The sequence below is a fragment of the Chlamydotis macqueenii genome, unplaced genomic scaffold, assembly GCF_036417535.1.
Source record: "Chlamydotis macqueenii isolate bChlMac1 unplaced genomic scaffold, bChlMac1.mat HAP1_SCAFFOLD_127, whole genome shotgun sequence".
In the NCBI taxonomy this organism is placed as follows: Eukaryota; Metazoa; Chordata; class Aves; order Otidiformes; family Otididae; genus Chlamydotis; species Chlamydotis macqueenii.
Genome location: NW_028239017.1, coordinates 27,996 through 53,309, shown reverse-complemented (window position 1 = coordinate 53,309; position 25,314 = coordinate 27,996). Strand labels below are relative to the sequence as shown.

The window sequence follows — 25,314 nt, the reverse complement described above, 5'->3', positions numbered from 1 at the left end:
TCCCCCGCCCAGCCAGGACCCCCGCCCCCCCAGCTCCCCCCCCCCTACCCCCCCTTTTTGGAGAAGCGGAACCCCCCGAGTCAGCGCCTCTGCGGGGCCGGGTTCCCCTTTTTTTGAGGCCCCCGGGGGCTGAGTCAGCATCTTTGCCCCCCCCGGCCCCCCCCCGTTCATTGACCTCCCGTTGCAGCCTCGCCCACCGCGTGGGACCCCCCCCCCCTCCCCGCCCCCCCCCCCCCCCCCCCCAGCCACGCCAGGCTCCTTGGGAGGGGGCGCTGGGGGTCCCCCTGCGCCGCCCCCCTCCCCGGGTTTTTTTTTTTGGGGGGGGGACACACACACACACCCCCCCCCACCCCCCCTTGCCCCGTCATGCTGACTCGGCCCCGTGTGACAAACGGGGCCAAGGGCCAAGGCCGCCCCGCCCCGCCCGGGGGGGTGCGGGGGTGCGGGGGGGCCGTGCGTGGCCTTTCCCCGCCCACCCGGTAACCGGATATAAACCCCGCACGGGGGGGGGCTTTGTGCGGGGAGTGCTGCGTTCTCGCTTCAACAGTGCTTGAACGGAACCGGCCCGCTCCCCTCCCGCCCACCCACCGTCCGTCCGTCCGTCCGTCCCGCACCGCACCGCACCCGCACCCGCCATGGAGTCCCGCGTCCGCCAGAACTACCACCGCGACTGCGAGGCCGCCGTCAACCGCATGGCCAACATGGAGCTGCACGCCTCCTACGTCTACCTCTCCATGGTAGGGGACGCGGGGGGTGGGGGGGGGGGACACACACGAGAGACCCCCGCACCGCCCCGCACCGCCCCGCACCGCCCCGCGCCGCCTGCGAGGGGGCGATAAGGGGGAGGGTGGCGGGGAGGGGGGGTCCCGCGGGTGGAGGCCGGGGTGCGGGGCTGGGTGGGTGCGTGCGGGGGTGGGTGCGGGTGCGGGGGTGGGTGGGTGCGGGGGGGGGGTGACCCACCCGACCCCCCCCCCCCCCCCGTCCCGCAGGCCTTCTACTTCGAGGCGGGACGACGTGGCGCTGCCCCGCCTGGGCCGCTTCTTCCTGGCGCAGTCGCACGAGGAGCGGGAACACGCCGAGCGGCTGCTGCGCTTCCAGACGCGCCGCGGCCGGCTCGCGTGCTGCTGCACGACGTCAAGGTGGGGCCCCCCCTTTTTTTTGAGGGGGGGAAATGATAAAATTCTCAAAATTCTCACAATTATTCCAATCTTTTCTCCCCCCCTCTCCCTCCGCAGAAGCCGGAGCGCGACGCCTGGGGCTCGGCGCTGGAGGCGGCGGAGGCGGCGCTGCAGCTGGAGAAGTCGGTGAACCAGGCGCTTGCTGGACCTGCACCGCCTGGCCGCCGAGAAGGGGGACCCCCACGTGAGTTCCCCTCGGCGCCCCCACCCCGCCTCTTCGGGATTTGGGGGGTTTGGGGGGTCCCATCCTTTGTCCCCCACCCCGACAGGGGGGGTCCCCACCCTTTGTCCCCCACCCTGCAGCGCCTCTGCCTCGTCAGGATTTGGGGGGGTCCCCATCCTTCGTTCCCCGCCCCGCAGTGCCTCTGCCTCTTCGGGATTTGGGGGGTCCCCATCCTTTGTCCCCCACCCCCGCAGCGCCTCTGCCTCTTCAGGATTTGGGGGGTCCCCATCCTTTGTCCCCCACCCCGCAGCGCCTCTGCCTCGTCAGGATTTGGGGGGTCCCCATCCTTCGTCCCCCACCCTGCAGCGCCTCTGCCTTGTCAGGATTTGGGGGGTCCCCATCCTTTGTCCCCCACCCCGCAGCGCCTCTGCCTCGTCAGGATTTGGGGGGGTCCCCATCCTTCATCCCCTGCCCCGCAGCGCCTCTGCCTCTTCAGGATTTTGGGGGGTCCCATCCTTCGTCCCCACCCCGACGGGGGTCCCCACCCTTCGTCCCCCACCCCGCAGCGCCTCTGCCTCGTCAGGATTTGGGGGGGTCCCATCCTTTGTCCCCCACCCCGACAGGGGGGGTCCGTATCCTTTGTCCCCCACCCCGCAGCGCCTCTGCCTCTTCGGGATTTGGGGGGGCGGAGGGGGGGTCCCCCATCCTTGCGCTCCAGGGTCCTCGTCACGCTCCCCTGCCCCCCCCCCCCGCCCCCGGCGTCTCCCCCTGCCGTGACGCTGGGATCTCCGGCCGCCCCCGGGGGTCCCCACCTCCCCTACCCCAGCCCTGACCGACGTGTCCCCCCCCCGCACCCCGTTTCCCCCCCCAGCTCTGCGATTTCCTGGAGTCCCACTACCTGGACGAGCAGGTCAAGGCCATCAAGACGCTGGGCGACCACCTCACCAACCTGCGGCGCCTCGCGGGGGACGCCGGGGAGCCGGGGGGGGCCCCCGGCGGTTTGGGCGAGTACCTCTTCGACCGCCTCAGCCTGGAGGAGCGGAGCTGAACTGGGACGCCCCCCTCCCCCCCCACCCCCCCCCGCTGCCTCCCCACCCCATCCCCAGACCCTGTAACCCCCCCTGCCCCATCCAAGGGGGCGCGCCTGTTTGGGGGGCTCGCCCCCCCCAGCATGACTCCAATAAAGGGTCTGCCCTGGCTCCGTGTCCGGCTCCTTGGGATACAACCCCCCCCCCCACCCCCCCGCGCCGCCCCCCGGGGGTCCCGATTCCCAGTGCTGCGGTTTGGGCACCGGGCGGGGGGGGGGGGGGGGGGGGGGGGTAGGACCTTGCCCTCAGCCTCCAGGGACAGCGGGGGTGTCCCCAGTTTGTCCCTAAATGGGGATATAAGGGCTCCCAGGGGGCGTACGGTGACACAAAGGGGGCCTACAGGGTCCCAAAGAGGGATATCGGGGGCTCAGAGGCCTTTTTTAGGGTCCCCGAGGGGTCTATGGGATCACAAAGGGAGCATACGTGGGTCCCAACGGGATATTTGGGCTCACGGGGCGCATATGGGTCCCAAAGGGGCTACAAGGGCTCAGAGGGTGGATTTGGGGGTCCCAAAGGGGGCTACAAGGGCTCAGAGGGTGGATTTGGGGGTCCCAAAGGGGGCTACAAGGGCTCAGAGGGTGGATTTGGGGTCCCAAAGGGGGCTACAAGGGCTCAGAGGTGGATTTGGGGTCCCAAAGGGGGCTACAAGGGCTCAGAGGTGGATTTGGGGTCCCAAAGGGGGCTACAACGGCTCAGAGGGTGGATTTGGGGGTCCCAAAGGGGGCTACAAGGGCTCAGAGGGTGGATTTGGGGTCCCAAAGGGGGCTACAAGGGCTCAGAGGGTGGATTTGGGGTCCCAAAGGGGGCTACAAGGGCTCAGAGGGTGGATTTGGGGGGGCTACAAGGGCTCAGAGGGTGGATTTGGGGGTCCCAAAGGGGGCTACAAGGGCTCAGAGGGTGGATTTGGGGGTCCAAAGGGGCTACAAGGGCTCATAGGGTGGATTTGGGGTCCCAAAGAGGGCTACAAGGGCTCAGAGGGTGGATTTGGGGGGGCTACAAGGGCTCAGAGGGTGGATTTGGGGTCCCAAAGGGGGCTACAAGGGCTCAGAGGGTGGATTTGGGGGGGGCTACAAGGGCTCAGAGGGTGGATTTGGGGGTCCCAAAGGGGGCTACAAGGGCTCAGAGGGTGGATTTTGGGGGGGCTAACAAGGGCTCAGAGGGTGGATTTGGGGGGTCCCAAAAGGGGGCTACAAGGGCTCAGAGGGTGGATTTGGGGTCCCAAAGGGGGCTACAAAGGGCTCAGAGGGTGGATTTGGGGGGGCTACAAGGGCTCAGAGGGTGGATTTGGGGGTCCCAAAGGGGGCTATCGGGGCTCAGAGGGTGGATTTGAGGGTCCCAAAGGGGGCTACAAGGGCTCAGAGGGTGGATTTGGGGGTCCCAAAGGGGGCTACAAGGGCTCAGAGGGTGGATTTGGGTCCCAAAGGGGCTACAAGGGCTCAGAGGGTGGATTTGGGGGGGCTACAAGGGCTCAGAGGGTGGATTTGGGGGGGCTACAAGGGCTCAGAGGGTGGATTGGGGGTCCCAAAGGGGGCTACAAGGGCTCAGAGGGTGGATCTGGGGGGGCTACAAGGGCTCAGAGGGTGGATTTGGGGGTCCCAAAGGGGGCTAAAAGGGCTCAGAGGGTGGATTTGGGGTCCCAAAGGGGGCTACAAGGGCTCAGAGGGTGGATTTGGGTGTCCCAAAGGGGGCTACAAGGGCTCAGAGGGTGGATTTGGGGGTCCCAAAGGGGGCTACAAGGGCTCAGAGGGTGGATTGGGGGTCCCAAAGGGGGCTATCGGGGCTCAGAGGCCTCTTCTGCATCCGCGAGGGGTCCGTAGGATCCCAAAGGGAGCACACGTGGGTCCCAAGGGGACATTTGGGCCCACGGGACGCATATGGGGTCACAAAGGGGTTCGAATGGCGGAATCACAGAGGGGTTTGGGTGGGAAGGGACCTTCAAAGCCCACCCAGCCAACCCCCCTGCACGGAGCAGGGCCGTCTCCAACCGGATCAGGTCGCTCGGAGCCCCGGCCAACCTGGCCTGGAACGTTTCCAACCGGGCCTTGACCGTTGATATTCATCCGGTTGGACCACAGCTCCCTGTCGGAGACGCGCCAGGCCGCGGAGGTCCACCAGCGATTTACGAGACCGACGGACGTTCCGTTTTAGGAGAACTTTATTGACGCTTCGCTTTTCAGTGGGAATGACGTGCTGAGCTGGGCTTCCCACCAGGTCTGGAGAGCCGTCAGACGAGAGAGCACGGTTTCGCCAAACCCCCCGCTACGCCCCGCTGATGGTTCTCCAGCGTCCCTGCCCGTTGCCTTCTCAGCTCAACCTTGCTGGCCCATCTTCCCGCGGCAAGATGAGCACGGTGGGGCCGGCCTGGTGCTCACGGTGCTTCTGGCTCCTCCAGGTTCTTGTTAACTGCAGAGAAAGGGAAGGAGGTGAAGCAAATTCTGCTGCCAGGAACTCTGTGACGCCAGAATTCCCCCGCCAGACGTGACAGGGAAGGTCACATCTGCTCCCAAGGGAAGTTGGTGGGTTGGGTTACACCCTTGTATTTGAGGAACCCAACAGCCGAGCTTTGGACAGGGCCCCGTGGGAGCCGGGACGAGGCCGCACGGAGAGCAGACCCCGTCCTGCCGGCTCTGCCAGAAGCGTTTGACCCCCCGTCTCAACGTCACCTCAGACGTCCCGGTGACGGGCGGTTACCTGCGCAAACGACGTCGGCGTCCTCTCCGTGGTAGCAGTTGTGTTCGCCCCACGGCCTGGCCCGACAGTCGAAGACGCTCGCTTCCGTCCCGTCGCACTCCACATCGTCCAGCCAGATGACGTCCGGCCCTCGCCCGTAGCGGGCGCCTCCCAGAGCCGACAGCGGTGACCCGCAGCCCACCTGCTTGCACACCACCTTGGCGTCCTTCATGTCCCAGTGGTCGTCGCACACGCTGCCCACCGGTTCTCGTGGAGCACCTCGACTCTCCCAGCGCACTTGTTGGGCCGTCCACGAGCCGGACCGGCCCCGCCTCAGGAACGTCCACCTCTGCATCGACGTCCAGGAGATAAATGTTACGGACGCGCCCCACAAACTCCACCACCCGCGGAAAGCTCGTCTCCTCGGCAGAAGCGCGGGTGTCTCTACGCCCGCCCTGCCAAGGGCTGGCCTGCTCTGAGCTTGGAAGGAGGACAGAAAAAACCAGGGAGAAAGGGCTTGCGGGAAAAGGTCAGGAGGAAGCTTTCCTGGTCTTCAGCTCTGGAGCCCCCAACATCAGAAGGACGTGGACCTCTTGGAGTGAGTCCAGAGGAGGCCACGGAGACGATGGGAGGGCTGGAGCAGCTCTGATCTGAGGGCGCTGGAGCACTGTCCCAGGTTGCCCAGAGAGGCGGTGGATGCCCCATCCCTGGAAAACATTCCAGGCCAGGTTGGCCGGGCTCTGAGCAACCTGATCTGGTTGGAGATGTCCTGCTCCTGGCAGGGGGGGGGGCTGGGTGGGCTTTGAAGGTCCCTTCCAACCCTAACCGTTCCATGATTCCACGCTTCATGGATGGCCGCAGGCTCTACTTTGTGCCTGCTGATGACAACCACCCCGCAGCCCGGAGGTGGGAGAAGGGACCAGAGCCACCTCGGGTGGGAGAGGACTTAATGCTGCCCCTGGGCCACCTCCATCCACGTGGCTCCCCCCCCCGGGGTCACCGGGCAAGCCCCGCACGCAGCGATGGGACGAGTTGACCGGCTGCGTTCCTCTCCCGTTCCCACCAGCAGACACCCGCGGAGCGGCGCCGGGGCTCGGGACCGGGCAGAGCGGACACGCGTGGTGAGATCCGCCCATCCTACTGCCGGCACGTGCGGGACGGGGGACACCTGGGGGGTTACCTGAGCACTCCACGCTGGCGTCTTCCACGTGGTTGCAGACGTTGTCCCCCCACGGCTTCGCCTCGCAGTCGGTGAGGGACGCTTCCGTCCCCGTGCAGTTGACGTCGCTCAGCCAGATCTGGTCCTTCCCTTCCCCGTATTTGGACTCGCGAGGGGCCGACAGCGCCGTCCCGCAGCCCAGCTGCCTGCACACCACCTTCGCCTCCCGCAGATCCCACCGGTCGTCGCAGACGGTCCCCCAGACGCCCTCGTGAAGCACCTCGACTCTCCCGGAGCAGCGGTTGGGGCCTCCCACCAGGCGGACCGAGCTGGAGACGGTGATCCCCGAGGCTGCGGACGCGTCCAGAGAGGGCACGCTCAGGTTGGGCGTTTGGGGGCGTCCCGCCTCTTCCCTGACCGTCCCTGCCCTACACACAGCCCCTCTCCTCCATGGGCTTCTCCATAGACTTCTCCAAGACTTCTCCATGGACTTCTCCACCATCTTCTCCACACATAACGCGGAACTGTCCAAGCAAGAAGCAGGACGGCACCCAACCCCAAGCCTGAGCCGAAGAGCAACGGCCACAGAGAGAGCAGAGAGGGGAGAATGTCCCAGGCTGGAGCCCTCTTCCGTGGTGTAAGGACCCCAGGCCACCAGCAGGTCGGCCCCAACTCGGTAGGAGAGTGCTCTGTATCCTGCCCAAGGTTGTCCCCACGTCGACTGTGAGGGCACCCTGACGCCCGGCCGGCAAAAGCGGGAGAGCGGAAGGGTTACCTGAGCAGACCGCGCTGGCATCTTCGCCGTGGTAGCAATTGTGGTCCCCCCAGGGCCTCGCCGGGCACTCGGAGAGAGCAGCTTCTTCCCCCGTGCAGTTCACGTCGTCCAGCCAGATGGTGTCAAGCCCTCGGCCAAACTTGGCCGCAATGGGGGCCAGCACCGCGTCCCCGCAGCCCAGTTGCTTGCACACCACTTGGGCGTCGTTTAGGTCCCACTCGTCGTGGCACACGCTGCCCCACTGCTCTTCGTGAAGCACCTCAACCCTCCCGGCACATCGGTTTGGGCCTCCCACCAGCCGGATCGGCCCCGGCTCGGCCATCTCCGTTCCTGCCAAAAACAAAGACGGGAGAAGTTTTGGGACAAGCCTCTGTGCCTGTGACCTCCTGCAGAAAGGAGAATCTCCCACGATGCACCAAAGCTGCCTTTGCTCATCCCAAATGCCTGTCGAGGGCTCCGTTCCCAACTTCCGGCTCGAGGAGAAAATTTGAAGGGAAAATAATACCAGGATACAGTGAGGGTGGTGGGACAGTGGCCCAGGTTGCCCAGAGAGGCGGTGGATGCCCCATCCCTGGAAACGTTCCAGGCCAGGTTGGCCGGGGCTGTGAGCGACCTGATCCGGTTGGAGATGTCCCTGCTCCTTGCAGGGGGGTTGGGCTGGGTGGGCTTCGAAGGTCCCTTCCCACCCAAACCCTTCTGTGATCCCACGATTTGCGCCCACTCCCAGCTCTGCGGGTTGTTCCAGGTCCAGGAGTCGTGGTCCAGCTCCTCTGGGTCCAGTAGGGCAGGAAGCTGGATCTGAACAAAGTCATCGGCGCAACCCCGACCTCCGACGTGGACGGGTCCAAAATTGCAGCCTGGCCCGTTGGAGGCAGAAGGGTCAACGTGGCACAGAGCAGAAGACACCCTGGGGGGTTACCTGAGCACTCCACGCTGGCGTCTTCCACGTGGTTGCAGACGTTGTCCCCCCACGGCTTCGCCTCGCAGTCGGTGAGGGACGCTTCCGTCCCCGTGCAGTTGACGTCGCTCAGCCAGATCTGGTCCTTCCCTTCCCCGTATTTGGACTCGCGAGGGGCCGACAGCGCCGTCCCGCAGCCCAGCTGCCTGCACACCACCTTCGCCTCCCGCAGATCCCACCGGTCGTCGCAGACGGTCCCCCAGACGCCCTCGTGAAGCACCTCGACTCTCCCGGAGCAGCGGTTGGGGCCTCCCACCAGGCGGATCTCAACTTCGGCCGTGTCTACATCTTCTGGAGAGAGAAGACACCCCGTGGTGAAAGCAGGGAACGAGGAGGATGGCTCTTCTCCCCAGAGAGGTCTTTCTTGCCAGACCAGGAGGAAGAGAAGCCCAGGCTGCTCCAGCGTTCCAGATCTTTGGCGGTTGGGAGCTGGGTTTTGAGCTGGGAACAGCCAAAAGCCACCGGTGTTTTTGGACCAGAATTCTGGTTTGAGAGCTAAATCGCGGGGTTCGTTTTCGGACGTGAAAGGAGAGGTACAGCCCACCCCCAACCAGTCCCGCTGATCGGGTTCTGGGTCGTTTTCCCCATCGTTAAGGCCAGTGTCTCCAAGGCACTGGGAGTGGGGAGGAGAGCACTGAGAACTTTCCACCCGTTCCCCAAGGGAAGGGTTGGGTTCGCTCAGCCGTCGGCAGCGATGGCTGGGTGCTGGTGTGGACCTACAGACAGGCGCCGTTGAACCCACCAGGACACACAACCCCTCCCAAAAAAAAAAAAAATCTCGCTCCAGTCGCTGGTCACAGCGTTGTTCGCCACCCTAACATCAAGAACCAAACCCTTCCAGACACCGCTGTCCCTCCGCATGGACCTGGGGCGCTGCGGTGGGAGAAATTCAAGGACTGAAACCCTCAAGTTGCCTCCACGCTGGCTCACGGAGCCAAGGGGACACCGGGCGTTCCTCCACCTCATGGAGATGAGGAGCCACCATCGAGCGTGGCATGACTTCTGGTTGGACTTCGTTAAAAGGAGCGGCTGTTCGGCCAACGCTCTGGGTCAGCGCCGCTCCTCTCACACCGCATCTCCAGCGGGTACCAGCTGCGCCTCACGGCGCGCGCAGGAGGCACAGGTCTCCTCCCACAGCTGAACGCGCTTCACAGGGAGAAGACTGTTTGCCACCGAAACAGGTTTCAGACCAAGGTCTCCCGGCCCCCAGCGGCATCTTTAAACCTCCAGGTGGGACGCAGCATCATCTGCGGATGATGAGGTCTCCTCTCCGCGCCAACCACTGACCTGCCAGCAGGGCTCCGGCGAGGGACGCTGGAAGAGAAGAAACGGGACGTTAGTTTGGGCCCGACGAGCTCTGCGGCGCGCAGGACAGGAACGCCGGCGGGAGAGAAGGCTCGGTGAGCTCCGTCAGAGCCGGCGCTGCTCCCCGTCTCCAAACCAGCCGCCAACGGGCTTGGCCTGGTGCGCGTCCAGGAGAAAAAAAAAAAAAAAATGGACAAAAAGTCTACTGGGGAAAAAAAAAAAAAAAAAAGCAAATTTTGTTTGGGCAGATAACGTGAAAATATCGTCACGGAGCAGCGGAGATTCCTGCTCTCTGGATTCAGCCGCCTGAAAGTCGGTGTCCAGACGGATCGTGACGTCACGCTGCGTTTCAGTAGGTTATGTTCTGTTCTATCAGGTCACAGCACATCGTCTTCTTGTACCGTATTCTGCTACGCTACGTTAGATCAGATTGCGTTCTGTTCCGTCACGTTACGTTATATTATGCTCCACTAGACTGTAGCGTACAGTATTATATCATATTATATCACATTATATCATATTATGTAACATATCGTATGGTATTATACCATATCACATCATCTATAACGTCATATTATATCATAATATATCCTACACAGCAGAGCGTAGCATAATATAGCATATATCATGTTATATCATACGTAATATCACATTATACAATACAGAATATCATATAATGTCATATTATATCATATAATAACCATATAATATAATATATAATCAAATAATAATAATAATAATTATTATTATTATTAATATAACCAAGCTGTGTGGTGCCGTCGACACGCTGGAAGGGAGGGATGCCATCCAGAGGGACCTGGACAGGCTGGAGAGGTGGGCCCGTGCCAACCTCATGGAGCTCAACCAGGCCAAGTGCAAGGTCCTGCACCTGGATCGGGGCAATCCCAGCACAAATCCAGGCTGGGCGGGGAATGGATGGAGAGCAGCCCTGAGGAGAAGGAGTTGGGAGTGCTGGTGGATGAGAAGCTCAACGTGAGCAGGCAATGCGCCCTCGTGGCCCAGAAGGCCAACCGCATCCTGGGCTGCATCAGGAGAAGCGTGGCCAGCAGGTCGAGGGAGGTGATTCTCCCCCTCTACTCTGCCCTGGTGAGACCCCACCTGGCGTACTGTGTCCAGTTCTGGAGCCCTCAACACAAGAAGGACATGGACCAGTTGGAGAAGGTCCAGAGCAGGGCCACGAAGATGATAAAAGGGCTGGAGCACCTCTCTTATGAGGACAGGCTGAGAGAGTTGGGGCTGTTCAGCCTGCAGAAGAGGAGGCTCCGGGGAGACCTGAGAGCGGCCTTCCCGTACCTCAAGGGGGCCTACAAGAAAGATGGGGAGAGGCTGTTTAGTAGGGCCTGTTGTGACAGGACGAGAGGTGATGGTTTTAAAATAGAGGGGGGTAGATTTAGATCGGAAATTAGGAAAAAAATTTTTACGATGCGAGTTATAGAACACTGTCCCAGGTTGCCCAGAGAGGCGGTGGATGCCCCATCCCTGGAAACGTTCCAGGCCAGGTTGGCCGGGGCTCTGAGCGACCTGATCCGGTTGGAGATGTCCCTGCTCCTGGCAGGGGGTTGGGCTTGGTGGGCTTTGAAGGTCCCTTCCAACCCAAACCATTCTATGATTCTACAATATCACATTACATTTACTGCGTTACGTTACACGAATCCAGTTCCACCCCCCTCTACTCTCCGGGCGCCCGCGGCAGGCGGCTGACGCACCCCAACGCCGCCCCGGGGGCTGCCGTCCGGAGCCGGGGAGGGGGGTCCGAGCGGGGCCGGAGCCGCTTGTCCCTCCCCACAGACTCCGAACGGGACGTCCTGCTCTACCAACCCCCAACGGGGACGCTGACCCCTGAAAACGTTGAGAGCCGCAAGCGGCTTCCAGGTTCGCTCCAGCCGCTTCCCTGCGGATTCGCCAGAACCTGGGACAAAGCCCTGGAGGGAAAGCATGCCAAAAGAACTTGCCAGGATCTGTTTTTCCCGGACGCTCAGGAGAAAGGGACTTTGTTCCCGGCGTCGAAGGTCAACGGCAAAGAAGAGCCGAACACAAACAACGATTTCTGCTCCTGAACGCAGCGTCTGGCAAGATCCCAGCACCGACCAAGCCGGGAAGAGCCGCTGACACCAGGACAAGCATCACCCCTATTGCCCACGGAAGTTTTTTTTTTTTCCATCTGCCTTTTTATTTTTTTTTCTTAGCTCCTTCTAAGGTTCACGGGCTGAGACGTCTGACGGTTTCCTCCTCCTCTGAAAATTCCAGATTAATTCGTATAACACACGATCTTGGCGGCCTGAGGTGCCTACGCGTGTAGCACAGCGACCGAGCGCGACCAGCGCCTCCCAGTTGCCACCGGGACCGGACCCACGCACAGGAACGAAGGAAGACAGAAGGAAAAAGATTTTTACGCTGAGGGTGGTGGAACACCGGCCCGGGTTGCCCAGAGAGGCGGCGGGTGCCCCGTCCCTGGAAACGTTCAAGGCCGGGTTGGCCGGGGCTGCGAGCAACCAAGTGCCGGCGCTTCAGTTCCTCGCACCGCCGCGTTTGCTTCGTGCCGCGCGCTGGAGAAGAAGCAAGAGCGGAAGAGGAGAACCGTTGGCGAAGAGACGCCGAGCCGCGGGAAAAGAAATCCCCCTCCCTTACCCCAGAGAGACGCCAGGAGGACAAGCCTCATGTCGGTAGGACAGACGCCGTGGGCTCGTCGTCTCCACGCGAAGGCAGAGCAGGGAGGAGACGCGACACGCGCCCACGGGACCGGCTATTTGAGATGTTCCCCCTGGTCGCAGCTCCTCCCCTCCATCCCAAAAACCTCCCTCCGTGCCCCGTCAGCAAGCGCGGGACGCCAAGCCTCTGCCAGGAAAGCGACTCTTGTGCCGCCAGCATCGCGTAAGCCGCGGGATTGGGAAACCGCGCCGTTTCGGGAATCTGCTGGGCAAACAAGCCGCCTCAGGCCAGACGGCTCCGGGTCACCGGCGACGGGGACGGGGGACAGACAGGATTTTGGAAATCGTCTTCCAGGACTGGCCCCAGGTCGCTGCAGGAACAGAGAGAGCACCGGTGCCCGGGCTGAGCTGGGTACGGCGCCGCGCCACGTCAGAAACCTTTCGCCGCTGCCGAAAGCAGCAGCTTCCCAAAGCGGAAGATTTTTCCAGTTTTTCTCGACCGTTCGTCCCGAGGGGCGGGAAGTCTTTCCGAAATTTGGTGGCGAGGTTCGTGTGCGCTCACCATCCGGTTAATTTTCCGGTCGGTGCAGGGCCTCTCCCGGCCCGGACAAAGCCGGGTGTGCAATCCGCAGGACGCTCTGTCGCCGGGTGGGACAGCTCAGACGCCCGCACTGGAGATGTCCGAGGGGGAAGACGCCCCGGAGCTGGCTAAGGAGGTGGACATCTTGAAGGGAAGCCGATGTCGCGGCAGGAGCATCGCACCCCATCCTCCACCACTCGGCAAAATCCTCGACGCCTTCTTCGCAGTTGCGCCAGCCGGCTGGGCGAGGTGGGCCCGCGGGACCATCTCTAGGATCATCCAGGAAGCTCAGCGTCGTCCCTCTGGAGACGACAGACGAGAAGAGAACATTCCTGGCAGGAACAGCGGGTGCGAGCGGGCGACAGCTCAGCGGGAAGGCCAATGACGGCGGGGGTGGCACGTCTCCTCTGGTCCAGCAGATGAAAGGTGAAGGGGATGGGCCAGAAAAGGCCTGGCTAAACACAAATCTCAGGCCACTTAGGGCCGCGGCCTTCTCGAAGACCTACAGCACTCCACGTTTAAGTCAGGTCCACATTAAATCGAAGCTGCGCCCAGCCGAGAGCGGATAAATCACAGAATCACGGAACGGTTTGGGTGGGAAGGGAGCGTTAAAGCCCATCCAGCCCAACCTCCATCTCCAACACCTCCAACCGGATCAGGTCGCTCACAGCCCCGGCCAACCCGGCCTGGAACGTTTCCAGGGATGGGGCATCCACCGCCTCGCTGGGCGACCTGGGCCGGTGCTCCACCGCCCTCAGCGTAAAAAATTTTTTCCTCATGTCCAATCTGAATCTGCCTCCGTCTATTTTGAACCCATCACCCCTCGTCCTGTCCCAGCAGGCCCCGCTGAAGAGTCTCTCCCCACCTTCCCTGCAGCCCCCTTTGGGCACCGGGAGCCGCTCTCAGCTCTCCCCGGAGCCTCCTCTGCTCCAGGCTGAGCAGCCCCAGCTCTCCCAGCCCGGCCTCACAGGAGGGAACCCGGCCGAGCTCTGGACCTCAGCTTTTGAAGAACGTTCTCATCCGCCAGCTTAGTCTGCAGCTTTGCTCACGGAGGACATTTCCAACCTCTCCATCTCCATCCTGTTTTCCGCGCTTGGATAGCTGTTACCGCCTCCCTCTGGCCCGCCTCCAGCAAGCCAACGGTTGGCCAACGGTTGGCCAACGCCCCTCCTTGAAAGTCGATGCTCGCACTCGGCCACTGACGTGACCTCAGCAGTGCTGGGAAAGGACGACGGCCACCCAGACATCTCGGGGCAAGAGGACCTCCTGTTCCAGGACTCTCAGGTGAGGTTTGCTTTTTTTTTTTTCGCAACACCCGTAGGTTGTTGAGCCACGGGCTGTTGCGCTTTGATCTTCAGGTCCTTCCCGCTTGCGGGGAGCCTGGCCAATCATCCCGGGTTTGTTTTTCTGCTTGAACACACGAAACCTGCGTTTGCTGACAACGCTTTGCGTCTTCTCTTCCGGGCGGCCGCAAACAGAAGTTCTGGCTTTGCGCTCAACGTTTTGCCGGGAACTGAATTTCGACTGAATCCTCTAAAATTCCCTGGAGTTCTTTCCTTCCCCGTTCCCTCTTCGTTCTTCCTCTCTTCCTCTTCCGTTCACTTATTCGGTCATGAAGATTCGAGTAGATTAAAGTGTAAGGACCCTCGCGCAGAGTCAGGCGCCCCAGGCCTCCCCACGCGGACTGCACGGCAAGTCGCGACATCCGCTGCGGCTTTCCCGAGACGTTCCGGAGCTTCCCAGCGTCTTTTACTTGGAGAACCCCAAAAATTCGGGGAGAAATTCCTCTTTTCTCCCCGCTGGCAACGCAGTCCTGCCCGCCCTTGGTATCTCTCCTGAGGACAACTCGAATTTCCCGGTTTTTCTTCAGCCTGTGCGCGCGCACCGGGGATTGCGGTGACTCTGGCCGCTCTGAACGCCGTCCCGGCCAGAACCAGGACACGCCGGCGGCCAGTTCTCAGCACGGAGCGGCAGAGACCCGCTGTTCCTTCAACCCGGCACCCGAGCTCTTCCAAGGCGAGCAGCGGCCCACGTCGCGTTTCGAGAACAGCGGCGTTTCCTCGGGCGGGCTGGGACGAAGCTTGACCAGCACCGCCCTTCGCGGGGCGAAGAACTCAACCGCTTGTCGAGTTTCGCCGTCAGACCCGCCGCGGTCCTCGGGCTTTAACGTCGCCGACGGTCTCGGGCGAGCGCTCAACCGCCCGTCCTTCCGGAGAACCACAGAATCGCAGAGGGGTTCGGGTGGGGAGGGGCCTTCAAAGCCCACCCAGCCCAACCCCCCTGCGCGGAGCAGGGCCGTCTCCAACCGGATCAGGTCGCTCCGGGCCCCGGCCCCCCAGGGATGGGGCCTCCACCGCCTCGCTGGGCGACCTGGGCCGGCGCTCCAGCGCCCTCAGACCAGAGGAGCTCCAGCCCTCCCGTCGTCTCCGCGGCCTCCTCCGGACCTTCTCCAGCAGCTCCACGGCCGTCTGCCGCTGTGGGCTCCAGAGCCGGCCGCGGCGCTGCGGCGGGGGGCGGGGGGGGGTCTCACCAGCGCGGAGCAGAGGGGCTCGGCCGAAAAACGTCGCGGCGCGCGAGGTGACGTCGAAGAGCGGCCGCGCGGGAGCCCGCAGCCTCGGAGCCGGGTTCTCCGCCGACCTCGCTCGGCCCCGGCGTCGTTTTTCCGAGCGAACGGCGGCGGCGGCGACGCCGTCAGGAGACGTCCGAGCGCGCCGGCGTTTTGACGGCACGGGGCCCCGCGCGCGGCGTTCCCCGGCGGAGCGGGAGATTCCCCGGGATCCCCGGCGCCCTCGGCGCAGCCAGGCCAGAAGCTGCCGGGAAATCCGCGCAGCGGCGCCGCGTTTCGGTTTGTTTTTGTTTTTTTTTCCCGGCGTTCGCCGGAAGAGAGCTCGCCAATTCGTAACCGCGGGCACGCGGCACACGCGTGTGCTCACGTGCGCTCCACGCGCGTGTACGCGCACATCCCCACGCACACGTGTGTGCTCCAGGCACGTCCCTGCATTGCACACGCGTGTTCCAATGTGTACACACACATCCCCACGCACACGTATGTGCTCCAGGCATGGCCCTGCCCCGAACACACGGGTCCCCACGTGTACACGCACATCCCCACGCACACGTATGTGCTCCACGCAGGGCCCTGCATTGCACACGCATGCTCCCACATGCACATACATGTCCCCACACACACGTATGTGCTCCACGCAGGGCCCTGCATTGCACACGTGTTCCCACGTGTACACGCACATCCCCACGCACACGTATGTGCTCCAGGCACGTCCCTGCATTGCACACGTGTGTTCCCATGTGTACACGCACATCCCCACGCACACGTATGTGCTCCAGGCACGTCCCTGCATTGCACACGTGTGTTCCCATGTGTACACGCACATCCCCACGCACACGTATGTGCTCCAGGCACGTCCCTGCATTGCACACGCGTGTCCCCACGTGTACACGCACATCCCCAAGCACACACGTATGTGCTCCACGCAGGGCCCTGCATTGCACACGCGTGTTCCCATGTGTACACGCACATCCCCACGCACACACGTGCTCCACGCAGGTCCCTGCATTGCACACGTGTGTCCCCACGTGTACACACACATCCCCAAGCACACGTATGTGCTCCACGCAGGGCCCTGCATTGCACACGTGTGTTCCCATGTGTACACGCACATCCCCACGCACATGTATGTGCTCCAGGCACGTCCCTGCATTGCACACGCGTGTTCCCATGTGTACATACACATCCCCACGCACACGTATGTGCTCCACGCAGGTCCCTGCATTGCACACGCGTGTTCCCACGTGTACACGCACATCCCCACGCACACGTATGTGCTCCAGGCACGTCCCTGCATTGCACACGCGTGTTCCAATGTGTACACGCACATCCCCACGCACACGTATGTGCTCCAGGCACGTCCCTGCATTGCACACGTGTGTTCCCATGTGTACACGCACATCCCCACGCACACGTATGTGCTACACGCGGGTCCCTGCATTGCACACGTGTGTTCCCATGTGTACACGCACATCCCCACGCACATGTATGTGCTACACACGGGTCCCTGCATTGCACACGCGTGTCCCTACGCGCACACACATGTCCCCACACACACGTATGTGCTCCACGCAGGGCCCTGCATTGCACACGCGTGTTCCCACACGCACACACATGTCCCCGCACACACGTATGTGCTCCACGCAGGGCCCTGCCCCGCACACGCGTGTTCCCACACGCACACACATGTCCCCGCACACACGTATGTGCTCCACGCACGGCCCTGCCCCGCACACGCGTGTCCCCACGCGCGCACCCGCGCCCCGCCCACGCGTGTCCGCCCGCCCCGCCCCACCACGGCCCCGCGCATGCGCAACACCCCCCCCACAGCCTCCGCCCCCGCCCCGCCCCCGGAAGTGACGTTACGGCGCAGAGCGCGGCCGGAAGCGGCGCCGGGGGAGGCGTTTGGGGCCGCGGTACCGGCGGGGTCCCGGTGAGCCCGGGGCGGGGGCTGAGGGGGTCTGGTTCATACTGGGGGGTACTGGGGCGTACTGGGAGGCTGCAGTGGTAACGGAGGCGGTGGAGCACAGAGCGGTGAGGGGGTCTGGTTCATACTGGGAGGACTGGGACGCACTGGGGCATATTGGGAGGCTGCAGTGGTAACGGAGGTGGTGGAGCACAGAGCGGTGAGGGAGCCTGGTTCATACTGGGAGGACTGGGGGGCACTGGGGCGTACTGGGAGGCTGCAGTGGTAACGGAGGTGGTGGAGCACAGAGCGGTGAGGGGGTCTGGTTCATACTGGGAGGACTGGGGGGCACTGGGGCATACTGGGAGGCTGCAGTGGTAACGGAGGTGGTGGAGCACAGAGCGGTGAGGGGGTCTGGTTCATACTGGGAGGACTGGGACATGCTGGGGCGTACTGGGAGGCTGCAGTGGTAACGGAGGCGGTGGAGCACAGAGCGGTGAGGGGGTCTGGTTCATACTGGGAGGACTGGGGGCCACTGGGGCGTACTGGGAGGCTGCAGTGGTAACGGAGGCGGTGGAGCACAGAGCGGTGAGGGGGTCTGGTTCATACTGGGAGGACTGGGGGGCACTGGGGCGTACTGGGAGGTTGCAGTGGTAACGGAGGCGGTGGAGCACAGAGCGGTGAGGGGGCCTGGTTCATACTGGGAGGACTGGGACATGCTGGGGCGTACTGGGAGGCTGCAGTGGTAACGGAGGTGGTGGAGCACAGAGCGGTGAGGGGGTCTGGTTCATACTGGGAGGACTGGGGGGCACTGGGGCGTACTGGGAGGTTGCGGTTGTAACGGAGGTGGTGGAGCACAGAGCCGTGAAGGGGTCTGGTTCATACTGGGAGGACTGGGACATGCTGGGGCGTACTGGGAGGCTGCAGTGGTAACGGAGGTGGTGGAGCACAGAGCGGTGAGGGGGTCTGGTTCATACTGGGAGGACTGGGACATGCTGGGGCGTACTGGGAGGCTGCAGTGGTAACGGAGGCGGTGGAGCACAGAGCGGTGAGGGGGTCTGGTTCATACTGGGAGGACTGGGGGGCACTGGGGCGTACTGGGAGGCTGCAGTGGTAACGGAGGTGGTGGAGCACAGAGCGGTGAGGGGGTCTGGTTCATACTGGGAGGACTGGGGGGCACTGGGGCGTACTGGGAGGCTGCAGTGGTAACGGAGGCGGTGGAGCACAGAGCGGTGAGGGAGCCTGGTTCATACTGGGAGGACTGGGACATGCTGGGGCGTACTGGGAGGCTGCAGTGGTAACGGAGGCGGTGGAGCACAGAGCGGTGAGGGGGTCTGGTTCATACTGGGAGGACTGGGACATGCTGGGGCGTACTGGGAGGCTGCAGTGGTAACGGAGGTGGTGGAGCACAGAGCGGTGAGGGGGCCTGGTTCATACTGGGAGGACTGGGGGGCACTGGGGTGTACTGGGAGGCTGCAGTGGTAACGGAGGCGGTGGAGCACAGAGCGGTGAGGGGGTCTGGTTCATACTGGGAGGACTGGGGGGCACTGGGGCGTACTGGGAGGCTGCAGTGGTAACGGAGGCGGTGGAGCACAGAGCGGTGAGGGGGTCTGGTTCATACTGGGAGGACTGGGGGGCACTGGGGCGTACTGGGAGGCTGCAGTGGTAACGGAGGCGGTGGAGCACAGAGCGGTGAGGGGGCCTGGTTCATACTGGGAGGACTGGGGGGCACTGGGGCGTACTGGGAGGCTGCAGTGGTAACGGAGGTGGTGGAGCACAGAGCGGTGAGGGGGTCTGGTTCATACTGGGAGGACTGGGGGGCACTGGGGCGTACTGGGAGGCTGCAGTGGTAACGGAGGCGGTGGAGCACAGAGCGGTGAGGGAGCCTGGTTCATACTGGGAGGACTGGGACATGCTGGGGCGTACTGGGAGGCTGCAGTGGTAACGGAGGCGGTGGAGCACAGAGCGGTGAGGGGGTCTGGTTCATACTGGGAGGACTGGGACATGCTGGGGCGTACTGGGAGGCTGCAGTGGTAACGGAGGTGGTGGAGCACAGAGCGGTGAGGGGGCCTGGTTCATACTGGGAGGACTGGGGGGCACTGGGGTGTACTGGGAGGCTGCAGTGGTAACGGAGGCGGTGGAGCACAGAGCGGTGAGGGGGTCTGGTTCATACTGGGAGGACTGGGGGGCACTGGGGCGTACTGGGAGGCTGCAGTGGTAACGGAGGCGGTGGAGCACAGAGCGGTGAGGGGGTCTGGTTCATACTGGGAGGACTGGGGGCCACTGGGGCGTACTGGGAGGCTGCAGTGGTAACGGAGGCGGTGGAGCACAGAGCGGTGAGGGGGCCTGGTTCATACTGGGAGGACTGGGGGGCACTGGGGCGTACTGGGAGGCTGCAGTGGTAACGGAGGCGGTGGAGCACAGAGCGGTGAGGGGGTCTGGTTCATACTGGGAGGACTGGGGGGCACTGGGGCGTCTGGTTACAATGGTGGGGGAGAGGCCAGCGAGGGTCTGGTCCGTACTGGGGGGCACTGGGGCGAACTGGGGGTATCTGGTTGTAATGGGAGCAGGGGGTGAGAGGGGCTGGTTGATACTGGGAGGACTGGGGCGAACTGGGAGGTTCTGCTGGGAGTAGGGTTAGGGAGGGGGGTGTGACCGGAGTGGCTGGGTGGTAGCGGGGGAGACTGGGACGTACTGGGAGGGCTTGTGGTGTTCTGGGGGGAGGGTCGCAGGGTTGATGCTCCCACTGGGGCCCAGTTCCCCCCAGTATCCGGGCTGTTCCGAGGGCTGGGAAAGGGGTGAGGGGCTGGGCTGGGGGAGCCGTTCCTGGCCATCTCACAGGCGCTGGGGATACTGGGTGGACTGGGGACATCTCTGACGCTACTGGGGGGCCAAAAATTGGGTTATTTTTTTGGCCCAGCAGCTGCCACGCCCAGTTCTCCCCAGTTCCCCGCTCCCAGTTCCCCGCCCCGGTTCCGTGCTCCCAGTTCCCCGCTCCTGCCCCGGTTCCGCACTCCTGGTTCTCCACGCTCCCAGTTCCCCACTCCCATCCCGGTTCCCCGCTCCCGGTTCCGCACTCCCAGTTCCCAGCTCCCGCCCCGGTTCCGCACTCCCAGTTCCCAGCTCCCGCCCCGGTTCCGCACTCCCGGTTCTCCACGCTCCCAGTTCCCCGCTCCCATCCCGGTTCCGCACTCCCAGTTCCCAGCTCCCGGTTCCACACTCCCAGTTCCCAGCTCCCGGTTCCACACTCCCAGTTCCCAGTTCCGCACTCCCAGTTCCCCGCTCCCATCCCGGTTCCGCACTCCCAGTTCCCAGCTCCCGGTTCCACACTCCCAGTTCCCAGTTCCGCACTCCCAGTTCTCCGCGCTCCCGCCCCGGTTCTGCACTCCCAGTTCTCCGCGCTCCCGCTCCCAGTTCTCCGTGCTCCCGCCCTGGTTCCGTGCTCCCACCCCGGTTCCGTGCTCCCACCCCGGTTCTCCGCGCTCCCGCTCCCAGTTCTCCGCGCTCCCACCCCGGGTCTGTTCTCCGCACTCCCGCCCCAGTTCTGCACTCCCGGTTCTCCGTGCTCCCACTCCCGGTTCTCCCACTCCCGGTTCTCCCACTCCCGGTTCTCCCACTCCCAGTTCTCTGCGCTCCCACCCCGGTTCTCTGCGCTCCCACCCCGGTTCTCCGCGCTCCCAATTCTATGTGCTCCCACCCCGGGTCCGTTCTCCACGCTCCCGGTTCTCCCGCTCCCAGTTCTCCCGCTCCCGGTTCTCCGCGCTCCCGCTCCCAGTTCCCCGCGCTCCCACTCCCGGTTCTCCGCGCTCCCAATTCTCCGCGCTCCCACCCCGGGTCCGTTCTCCGCGCTCCCGGTTCTCCCGCTCCCGGTCCTCCGCGCTCCCACCCCGGTTCCCCGCGCTCCCGGTTCCCCACGCTCCCGGTTCCCCGCTCCCGTTCTCCGTGGAAACGCTTCCTTGTCCTCATCCCGCTGGATTTCTCGCCTGCGTTTAGAGCCCATGGGCAGGAATTCCCGCGCGCGGCGCCTCCCCTCCTGGCTCCGCGCGCGGGACGGGTCGCCCCCGCCGGCCCCCGAAACGCCGCCGCGCCCCCGGCGAGCGCGTCTCCCGCTGCGTTTCGGGAGCACGGGAGCTTTTTTTGGGACCGTCCCGGTCGCTCGTCTGGGGCTGAACCCCCGGAATCTCCTCCGCTTCGGCACGGGGCTGCTCCGCTCCGGGGGGTTCCTCCCCCCACCCCCCCAAAATCCGTCGCCCGGCCGCCCTCGCGCGTCTCTCGCTTCGCCCCTTCCTGCTCCTCTGCCTCGGGCGGGGCGCGGGCGCGGCTTTGAGCCCTCCCTCCGGAGCGGCCGCTTCCGAACCCCCCCGTTTTCCGCCGCCCAGTAAGTCCCAGTGTCCGGCTCCGCTCCTCTCCCAGTTAACGCTCCCAGTGCCGCGGCGGGGAGGGAATCTCCGAAACCCCGTCGGTGGCTTCGCTGCGGCGTCGGAAACGCGGGATTTCTCATCCCGCCTGAGTTCCCAGCGGGGAGCCGGCCGGTTCCCGCCGGAGTCCCGGGCGACGGCGTCTCGTGAGCGCCCGCCGCAAACTGGCCAAATCGGGGTTCCTGCTGGTGCGGGTGGTTTTGTACTGGTTTTTCTACGCGGAGCCGTCGTTTCTCCGCCGTGCTGCCTCCGTCGCCGGTTTCGTGACGTATTCGACCGTCGCCTTCGTCTCCTCCCCTTTTCAGCGTGGGATTCCCCCGCGGTTTGTTTGGTTTTTTTTTTCGGGATGTCCCGTCCGCGGGTCACCTGCAGCCCCGCGCGGGGCAGCCTCAGCGGGCTCTGCGTGCCCGGAGCTGACGGGTTCGCGGAGGTCTCCAGCGCTCGGCGGTGCCTGGGTGGCTTTGCTGCGCTGCCTTCCCCGCCCTGGACCTTTCCTTCTCTTCTTGCTCTTCGTTCCGTGGCGGTCGTTTCCCGGGGCCGGCGCTCCAGCGCCCTCAGACCAGAGGAGCTCCAGCCCTCCCGTCGTCTCCGCGGCCTCCTCCGGACCCACGTCCGTCTGCCGCTGGGGGCTCCAGAGCCGGCCGCGGCGCTGCGGCGGGGGGCGGGGGGGGGGTCTCACCAGCGCGGAGCCGAGGGGCAGGATCCCCTCCCTGGACCACGCTCCTCTCGATGCAGCCCAGGCCGCGGTCGGCCGTGCTCGCCTTGAGCTTCTCGCCCGCCAGCGCCCCCAAGTCCCTCTCCTCACGGCTGCTCCCCGTCCCTTCCCCGCCCGGCCTGGATTTGTGCCGGGATCGCCCCCACCCAGGTGCGGGACCCCGCCCTTGGCCTGGTTGAACTTCGCGGGCGGGGACGGAGTTAACTTTCCCCTGGGGAGCCGCTGTGTTTTGGATCACGCGCGTGAAGAACGTCTGTTGGGTGAGCCGTCGCTGTTGAGACCGAGGTCCCCGTCCGGCGTTCCGGGCCTGGCTGCCGCGCGCCCGCGGGAAGCCGGGAGGGACGCAGCCGGAATCGTTGACCCGAACCGCCCGCGGACAGCGTTCCACGCCGCCGCTGTCGGCCGGGGTTGGCTGAGGGGCATCTCTCTCCCTCTCGCTCCCTGGCTTGCCGCTCGGTGTCGTTTCCGTGGTCGCCGCCCGGGGCGGGACGTCGCGCGTCACTCGTTTTGTGTATTTTGATATCCTCGCGTTCCGCTGTTTCCGCCGTTCTCCTTGGCTGTTCCGCTGAACTGTCTTCGTCTCGACCCGCGGCTTTTCCTTCCTTCCCGTTTCTCTCCCCCCATCCCGCTGGGGAGGGTGAGCGAGCGGCTGCGTGGTGACCAGGGCCGAAGCACAAGGCAGGGTGAAAAGGCTTTCAGGCGCTGGTGGCGGCCACTTCGGCTGCTTGCCACCGCGATCCCCGGAAGGGGGAGGGGTGGGCGACGCCGGGTTTTACGGCGTCTGTCTCTCTGCCGCTCCCCCCCGCCGCCTCCTCCGCCTCCTCCGCCGTCCTCTTCATCCGGATCCGACCTCCCTCTGCGCCGCTGCCGCCCGCGCCTTCATCTTCGCGCCCCTTCCCTCACGGCCGCGCCCCCCGCCCCCCCCCCGTCCCTCTCACGCTCTCTCCTTTCTCGTTTGTCCAGGGGCTGCCATGGAAGTGCAGCCGGGTCCCCCCGGAGCCTGCGAGCCCCCCTTTTCCCAGCGCCTCTCCCCGGTTTCCGGAAGAGACGGACCCGAAGGTGAAGAAGAAGAGGAGGAAGCTCAGGAGGAGGATGCGGCCCGGACGCAGCCAAGGGAAGAGCGGGGAGAAGGCTCGCTGGAGCGGCTGGGGCGAGCTTCTCCGCACCGCTCGGGACAGTGCTGCCGCGGGCAGGGCCCTCTCCCGCCTCGGGGCGCGGGGAGGCCCTGCCGGAAGACCGGTGAGGATGAGGAGGCTTCCCCGCGGCAGCAGGCGGCGGAGGAGCCGCGGCCGTGCCGGCGGAAGCACCGGTTGTGCCCGAAGCCCGAGACGAGCCGGGCCGCCGCGTCCCTGGGGTGGGGGGAGAGCGCCGAAGAGCCGGGCCCCTCCCGAGGGAAGAGGCTGCGGCTGCTCTGGGGCCGGACAGGTGACTTCGGGCAGAGGGAGACGGAGAACGGGCTGGAGGAGGGGCCGCGGAGCAGCGAGGAAGAGGAGGAGGAGGAGGAGAGAGGGTCTCGGTCCTGCTCCCCCGAGCTGGCCCTTCCCGACGACGCCCGTCCCAAGCCGGACTTCGTGCAGCTGATCGACGAGCGCGGCATCTACTCCACCGCCAAGCTGGTGCTGGGGAGCGCGGTGGGCGAGCTGGAGGAGGAGGCGGCGGCGGCGGCGGGGCTGCCGGCCCGCCCCAAGCGGGGAGCGGGCGGCGGCGGCGGCGAGCTGGAGATCCGCGAGGTGATCGTAGACGAGAAGCCCTTCCAGTGCGGCGTCTGCGAGAAGGCCTTCAAGCGGGCCTGGGAGCTCTTCAGCCACGAGGTGGTCCACAACGAGGAGCGGCCCTTCCGCTGCGACCTCTGCCAGGCCTCCTTCAAGCGCCACTCGGACTTCAAAAGCCACCGCCTGGTCCACACGGAAGAACGACCCTTCCGCTGCGAGCTCTGCGGCAAGCGCTTCAAGCGTTCCTCCAACCTGCAGGAGCACCGGCGCATCCACAGCGGCGAGCGGCCCTTCCGCTGCCCCCGTTGCGCCAAAAGCTTCAAGACCCCCTACGAGCTGCAGCGCCACGCCCTCACCCACTGCGCCGAGAAGCCCTTCAAGTGCGCCGACTGCGGGAAGGACTTCCCCACCTCCAACGCGCTCCTCCTCCACCAGCGCCAGCACTGCGACGACAAGCCCCACGTCTGCGGGGTCTGCGGGAAGAAGTTCACCTACGGCCACAGCCTCAAGGTGCACGAGCGGGTGCACACGGGCGACCGCCCCTTCGTCTGCCCGCTCTGCGGGAAGGGCTTCAAGCAATCCAACGCCCTCTCCTCGCACGAGCGGGTGCACACGGGCGAGCGCCCCTTCGTCTGCAAAATCTGCGGGAAAGCCTTCAAGCAGTCGTCCTACCTGGTGATCCACGAACGCGTGCACACGGGGGAGCGCCCCTACAAGTGCGAGGCGTGCGGCAAGGCCTTCGCCCGGCCCTCCCTGCTCCTCCAGCACCACCGCGTGCACAGCCAGGAGCGGCCCTACAAGTGCAGCTTCTGCCACAAGTTCTTCAAGGACCTGGCCTACCTGGCCGTGCACGAGAAGGTGCACACGGGCGAGACCCCCTACAAGTGCAGCGTCTGCGACAAGGGCTTCGCTCACCCCTCCAACCTGCTGCAGCACCAGCGCGTGCACCGCGACGGCTGAGCCCCCGGCGCGCCGAGCCGCCGCAGACGAGCCGCGGGCCGGGAGAAAACCCCCGGCCGCGTGCCCCGGAACCGGCGCGGACGCCGGAAAAAGCTGCCGCGCTGCTCCTGAACCCGAGGCCTTCGCCGGAACTGGACCTGCACGCCAGCGGCCGGCTCCGGGCGGGCACGCCGCGGCCCGTGGGCGGGCGGCGGCCCCTCTTCTTTGCCCTCGCGTGGGGAGGAGGGCTGAGCCCCCGCTGTGTCGTCCCAAAATCCCCCTCCCCGGTCATCCCAGCGAGCGGGGCTCGGCCCGGGGCTGGCCAGGAGGTCGGGGCACGCCGTTGCCCGTCCCGGCCCCGCCTGGTTTTTGGGAGGGAGATGCGACGACAGTACGGGCGGTGGAACGGGAGGAGCGAGCGAGCGCCTCCCTTTCCCCCCAAAGCCTTTTGGGGTTCAAGAGTCCCGTCCGTATTTCACGCTGCTGCTAATGACCTGGTTAATTAATTGCCCC

At 64.9% G+C, this 25,314-nt stretch overlaps 3 protein-coding genes across 3 annotated transcripts; 2 read left to right on the top strand and 1 right to left on the bottom strand.

Moving 5' to 3' along the window:
• The first annotated feature begins 509 nt into the window (after nt 1–509).
• LOC147596161 (ferritin heavy chain A-like) lies at nt 510–2,539 on the top strand. Its single transcript, XM_086771622.1, is given in 7 exon segments — nt 510–737; nt 990–1,004; nt 1,006–1,110; nt 1,113–1,139; nt 1,236–1,316; nt 1,318–1,362; nt 2,213–2,539. Coding segments are annotated over 7 exon segments (552 nt in total). The 5' UTR covers nt 510–635; the 3' UTR covers nt 2,390–2,539.
• A 2,027-nt stretch (nt 2,540–4,566) lies between these two features.
• On the bottom strand, nt 4,567–12,067 carry LOC104483352 (scavenger receptor cysteine-rich domain-containing group B protein-like). The gene is given in 9 exon segments (XM_086771621.1): nt 4,567–4,832; nt 5,121–5,357; nt 5,360–5,407; nt 5,410–5,448; nt 6,280–6,609; nt 7,034–7,363; nt 7,953–8,282; nt 9,279–9,305; nt 11,946–12,067. Coding segments are annotated over 9 exon segments (1,407 nt in total). The 5' UTR covers nt 11,977–12,067; the 3' UTR covers nt 4,567–4,797.
• Nucleotides 12,068–16,994: 4,927 nt separating this feature from the next.
• LOC147596160 (uncharacterized) lies at nt 16,995–24,934 on the top strand. The gene is made up of 2 exons (XM_086771619.1): nt 16,995–17,044; nt 23,114–24,934. The coding sequence occupies exon 2, from the start codon at nt 23,122–23,124 to the stop codon at nt 24,820–24,822; it is 1,701 nt and encodes a 566-aa protein (XP_086627745.1). The 5' UTR covers nt 16,995–17,044; nt 23,114–23,121; the 3' UTR covers nt 24,823–24,934.
• The last annotated feature ends 380 nt before the right edge of the window (nt 24,935–25,314 follow it).